The 5,814-nt window shown below is 45.7% G+C and overlaps 1 protein-coding gene across 1 annotated transcript in view; it reads right to left on the reverse strand.

The window, feature by feature from the left end:
* Positions 1-977: 977 nt before the first annotated feature.
* LOC107291282 (NTPase KAP family P-loop domain-containing protein 1-like) overlaps positions 978-5,814 on the reverse strand; it is a 14,214-nt gene continuing 9,377 nt past the window's right edge. Inside the window, exons 3-4 of the mRNA XM_029284909.1 lie at positions 3,031-3,219; positions 978-2,635 (exon numbers count right to left, since the gene is read on the reverse strand). Of these exons, the coding sequence (XP_029140742.1) occupies positions 978-2,635; positions 3,031-3,219 (1,847 nt within the window). The remainder of the gene's footprint in view (positions 2,636-3,030; positions 3,220-5,814) is intronic.

Below are 5,814 nucleotides of genomic sequence, written 5' to 3' on the forward strand. Positions count from 1 at the left end.
AGTTTTTAAGAAGAGACTGGACAGCCATTTGTCCGAAATGGTATAGGGTTTCCTGCCTGAGCAGGGGGTTGGACTAGATGACCTCCAAGGTCCCTTCCAACTTTACTATTATTATTATTATTATTATTATTATTATTATTATTATTATTATTATTATTATTATTATTATTATTATTATTATTATTATTATTATTATTACCTCAACTTACAGCCACAGTTGGGACCAGACTTTCCCAGTTAAGTCAGTCAAACTCAATTTTGAAACTTTTCTGCCATGGTTTTAAAGTGAATCATATAGAGATTAGGCAAATCCAACTTTCTCCACTGACTTCTCAAAAGTGATCAGATGACCCTAGGATGCTGCAACCGTCATAGGTACATGCCAGTTGCCAGCCGCCTGAATTTTGGTCACATGACCATGTTGCGACAATCATAAATGGGAGGACGGGGTTGCAAATCACTTTTTCAATACTGTTGTGACTTCGAACAGTGTTTAAATGAATGGTTGTAAGTCAAGGACTATCTATACCAGGGGTGGGCAACTATGGCCCCTTTACGACCTACCACCCAAAACTTTTCCAACTTTTATGATTTTTTTCCTTGAAAACCTTTTTTTCACATCCAAGAAGCTTCTTCAGTTCCTAATGTAGAACTGAAGAAGCTTCTTGGATGAGAAGCAAGACTTTTTCAAAGGAATAAAGCAAGAAAGGCCAACTGCCTTTTGGAAAAGCACCTTAGGGACAACCATGAATTCCATAGACATTTACAACCTATGGACTTCAATTCCCAGAATTCTTGAGCCAGGTGTCTCAGGAATTCTGGGAGTTGAAGTCCACAGGTGGTACAGGAGCCATAGTTGCCACCCCTGATCTGTACAGCTTTCTGTCTTTCTTGCTCCCATCTTCCCAGCGAATGAAACTCTGCTAAATTTCTTTCACCCCAGGATTTCCAGGAAGTGCACATGGAATCCATGATCCCTAAGGCTTCTTCTCTGAATTTACTCCACCTTTGCTGTAGTTCTTCTCCAGAGTAGCCAGTGCCTGTAGCTGTCCCATATGATATCTGATGGAATGGTCTAAGTTGACAGTATACTTCAATAATTTCTTCCCTTCTTGTACGGTGAATGGAAAATCACCGGACAAGAATCTCTCAAAAAGTTCAGGGTCGCCATCCAAGGCCATGATATTCTGGAGTTCTTTGTGCTTGGAGAACAGCTCAGGACAAGTCTCCACAAAGACGTCCCACATCAATTCCTTCTCATAATTGTTGGGTGGTTGGCACTGCAGCTTGTCTTCCATGCATTGGAGGATCCAACTCAAGCGACACGGCCATTGGTCGGCCAACACCACCCAACTGGCGACTGCCCGGGCACAGATATTGTGCCTCAGCAGATGCTGTTGAGTCATCAACCTGATTGTAATGGGGATGGTGTTGACGATCCTCCTCATCTGGATAATGCTATCTGGGACATAATGGTAGAGACAATCTTGTTCGTTATGCAAGCAGTGAAAAGCTTCATGGATGTATTGCACTGCCAGTGCATCGATCTGTTGTTGGTCTTCTTGAACCTCTGCTTCCATGTTCACCAGTGCTTCACCATTCCCTTTGGACTTCGTCACTCCCAACTCCATGTTCCTTGTAATGATGCCGTACATCAGATCTTCCCGAGTCTGGAAGGCCTCATGCAAACATCGCATCTTGGATTTGATGCCAATTTCCGGGATGGAGAATGGAAGGGTCACTGTGCGGTTGAGGTACAGGTAGCCGTTGTCCGCCATTCCCTTCATGGTGCTAGCCTGCTCCAAGCAAGAAACGATGACACAGGGGTCAACCACCAGGATGAAGATGAAGGGGGCATTCCTATCGGAAAGGAGCGTGTTGATGGCGTTCAACACCCCAACCACACGTTCAGGGTAGCACATATCCAAGCATGTGATCTCAAAGACAATCCTCAAGCGCCGACGCTCAAAGATCTCCATGTAGTAGATAAAGCTGGAGAGGATCTCAATCTCTCTCTTCACTGCACTCATGAAACCCAGGTGGCTGGTGAACTTCTCATCGCTGGTCATGCTCTCGATCTTCTTCTTCTGGCTGATGATCAAGTGCTTGATGACAGGACTGATGGCTACGACGAACCCTGAGCCTGAAATGGCAGCAATGGTGCTACCAAGGACCTTCAAGGTTGTGCCATCCCTTATCCCTGGCACAAGGAGAGCGGTAGTAGCCAGGCCTGCGCCAGCTAGCAAGACCACCACCAGTCCTCCTGCGGTGCAGCACGTTTTCCTTTTAAGCCTCCATTCTCTTTGGGTGAATCCTGAGGCGAATTGTGGACGGCTTCCTACCACATGGTAGAAACTCAGGGGAAGAGGACCGAAGTGGTGGCGGATATGGTCACACAGGGTGGTGACCAATCCAGCCCACAATTTGTCACTGCCTGCATATTCCCAGGCGCTGAATCTTATGAAGAGGAACTCGATGGTTTTTCTTCGGAGGTGTACCTCGGTGATGACCGGTTGGTAGAAGACGATGTACCACAGGAGAGTCAGGTAGTTTATTCCTTCGGGGACTCGGGACCTCTGGTGAGTCCTCCTGTATTCTTCTTCTTCCCTTCGGATGGATTCTTTGAGCATGCATCCTGCCAAAGTCAGTTCAGAAGGGGTCAACAGAAGATCTGCCAAGTTCTCAAAGACCTCCTATCTATAGGATACTCTGTAGTTCAGGGTTGAACTACAGAGTAGACATTTCATTACAGAATTAGGGAACATCATCAGATGATGTTCCTAGCTGGGTCATGAAACATCGGCAAGAAAATCAACAAGCTCAAACACCACCAAAGACTCCACAGTCTTCCTCCTCCTCCTCCTCCTCCTCCTCCTCCTCCTCCTCCCCCCCTCCATAATTGTGTGATGGCGTGCTGAGTCCTCTAAGGTCACTTCCTCTCTCCCAAGAGACCCATAGATAAAGGATCCTTCTACTGAGGATGGGTCTACTGAGATTCTTCTCCATTGATTCCCTCAGCATGGCACTGACCTGCAATCTGGTCCAGTAGGGAGTGAATCCGTGTTCCGCATGGGGAATAAAAACCCACAGTGACTGGGGTGGAGGTATGGCACAATGTCTTTGATAAAGAACAGCAATAAATGTCATCCTCGGTCATCAGATCTGAGGAATGGAAAAGGGAAAAAAAAGGGAATGGAAAATAACCACATATTAGTGTCACTCAGGATAGGACCGAGAAAATTTCTTGCACTTATGACTATCAACACATCCCCATTCTCATGTGATCAAAATTCAGGCCCTGGGCAATTGGCATGTATTTATGAAGGTGGAAGCATCCATAGGTCATCAGATCACCATTTGTGACTTTCCTAGCCGACGTCTGATCAACAAAGTCAATGGGGGAAGCCAGGTTCACTTAACGACCGCACGATTCACTTAACAACGGCAGTGCTTTGCTTAACAATCGTGGCAAAAACGCTTGTAAAATCGGGCGCAAATGCCTCAGCAACCACCTTAACAACTATCTTGCCTAGCAACAGGAATTCTGGTCCCTTATCTCTAATCCCCTCTTGCCAAAAGCAGTGTTTGCCAACCTCAGCAAACTTACGAAGCGTGGACTTCAACTCCCAGAATTCCTCAGCTAGCATTCTTTAAGAGGCATGGATTTCTATTCCCGTCATGCATACCTGGGGGAATTCTGGGAGTTGAAGTCCACGCATCTTAAAGTTGCCCAGGCTGAGGAACACTACTAGCCTAAAGCGTCACTATGGAAAAACCATCCCTGACAGGCCTTTTGTTCCCCAAAGATCTGTCAGGAAAAAAAGAGTAATGAGGATAATTAGCTGGTGTAACTCATCCTATTGTAAATGCCTCAGAGCAGACCTGAGATTTCTTCATTGTTTTGGTTTTTTTCCCCCTCAGGTGCTTTTCTCCTTTCTGGAAGGAGCTGAGTGTTAATCATCCTATTTTAGGCTTTAAGATGCCTAAAGATTTATTTCTGGTGCATTTTCGGGATGGAAAAGCAACTTTTATCAGTGTCCTTGAAGGGGGTTTCTGCCTTGGAGAAAACATAGTTTTGAGGTCGAAAGGGGTCTAGCCTTGCTGTTTTATCATGGCAGGTGTATGGTCAAAAAAGTCAAGATGGCAGCTGTGATGAGCCAATTTCTGCCCATTTTATGTTGTGTACTTATAAACAGCAGTACTGTTTGTAGATGAATTGGATAGTGATTCAACTCAATACATTTTTGGGGGTTAGCTTCTGCTTAAATTCTGAATTTCTTCTGTGTTGGTAGTGAAATCTTCTCAGTTTATAGCCTAGGCCAGGAGTAGGCAACCTTGGCTCTTTTATGACTGGTGGACTTCAACTCCCAGAATTCCTGAGCCAGCCATGCTGAGGGGAAAAGGAGAGGTTTCTATGCTGAGCCATGCTGGCTCAGGAATTCTGGGAGTTGAAGTCCACCCATCTCCGAGTGGCCAAGGTTGAGAAATACAGGCCTAGGACAGGGGCAGGCAACCTTGGCTCTTTTATGACTGGTGGACTTCAACTCCCAGAATTCCTGAGCCAGCCTGGGGGAAACTTTCGGCCCCTTCATGACTCGTGGACTTCAACTCCCAGAATTCCTGAGCCAGCCATGCTGAGGGGAAAGGGAGAGGTTTCCATGCTGAGCCAGGCCAGCTCAGGAATTCTGGGAGTTGAAGTCCACGAGTCACGAGGGGGCCACAGTTCCCCCATGCTGGCTCAGGAATTCTGGGAGTTGAAGTCCACGAGTCATGAGGGGGCCATAGTTCCCCCATGCTGACTCAGGAATTCTGGGAGTTGAAGTCCACGAGTCATGAGGGGGCCATAGTTCCCCCATGCTGGCTCAGGAATTCTGGGAGTTGAAGTCCACGAGTCATGAGGGGGCCATAGTTCCCCATGCTGGCTCAGGAATTCTGGGAGTTGAAGTCCACGAGTCATGAGGGGGCCATAGTTCCCCCATGCTGGCTCAGGAATTCTGGGAGTTGAAGTCCACGAGTCATAAAAGAGCCAATGTTGCCTACCCCTGGCCTAGGAGATATTCTCACCTAGGAGAGCAATGTTTGAACCATCTACCCAAGCGGTGCTTGCTTTGAACAGCGGATTTGACCCTGCCAAGTTTTCCCTCCTCGCCTGCAGAAATGTAGCTTTGTGAAGAGTACCACTTCCTTAGCAGCTAGTTTTCCATTCACATGGAATGTTTGTGTAGAAACAGGTGTGTCTTATATTTTGAAATCATCCAGCAATGGAAACATAAAAGCAAGGGAAAGTCCCTAAACTGTTGAAGACTTGACTCAGCACAGATTTCTTCTCACCCAGTTAAAAAGTGCGTCTCATTAAGCTGAGATTGACACAGGGTTAATTCAGGACGAGACTCACAGTTCCTTTACAAATAAAGTTGTGAGCTGTAATGACGGTGATAAAGTCAGTTACCACATGATCGACTTGATTTTACAACCTTTTACGTGGCAGTCATTGAGTGAAATCTAGGAATTCCTCCTCTGGGGCCAGCAATTTCATTTCATTAGATTCCGAACTAATGAACCAAATTTGTGATGACATGAACTCTTAAGAAGTTCGTGACCTTAAATTCCCTTGCTTCTTACTGAAAATAAATGTGGTGTTTTTTTTAAATGCCATAAAAGCAAAGCTAGTGGCATGGCTTGCATTTTGGCTTTCTAAATCTTCTATGGCATTTTTTTTTCGGTGGCGTGCTGACCACAGGTTGCACATGCCTGGCTTAGAATAGAATAGAATAGAATAGAATAGAATAGAATAGAATAGAATAGAATAGAATA

Source organism: Protobothrops mucrosquamatus, unplaced genomic scaffold (genome assembly GCF_001527695.2).
Source record: "Protobothrops mucrosquamatus isolate PMUCROS unplaced genomic scaffold, P.Mucros_1.0 scaffold1108, whole genome shotgun sequence".
Classification (NCBI taxonomy): Eukaryota; Metazoa; Chordata; class Lepidosauria; order Squamata; family Viperidae; genus Protobothrops; species Protobothrops mucrosquamatus.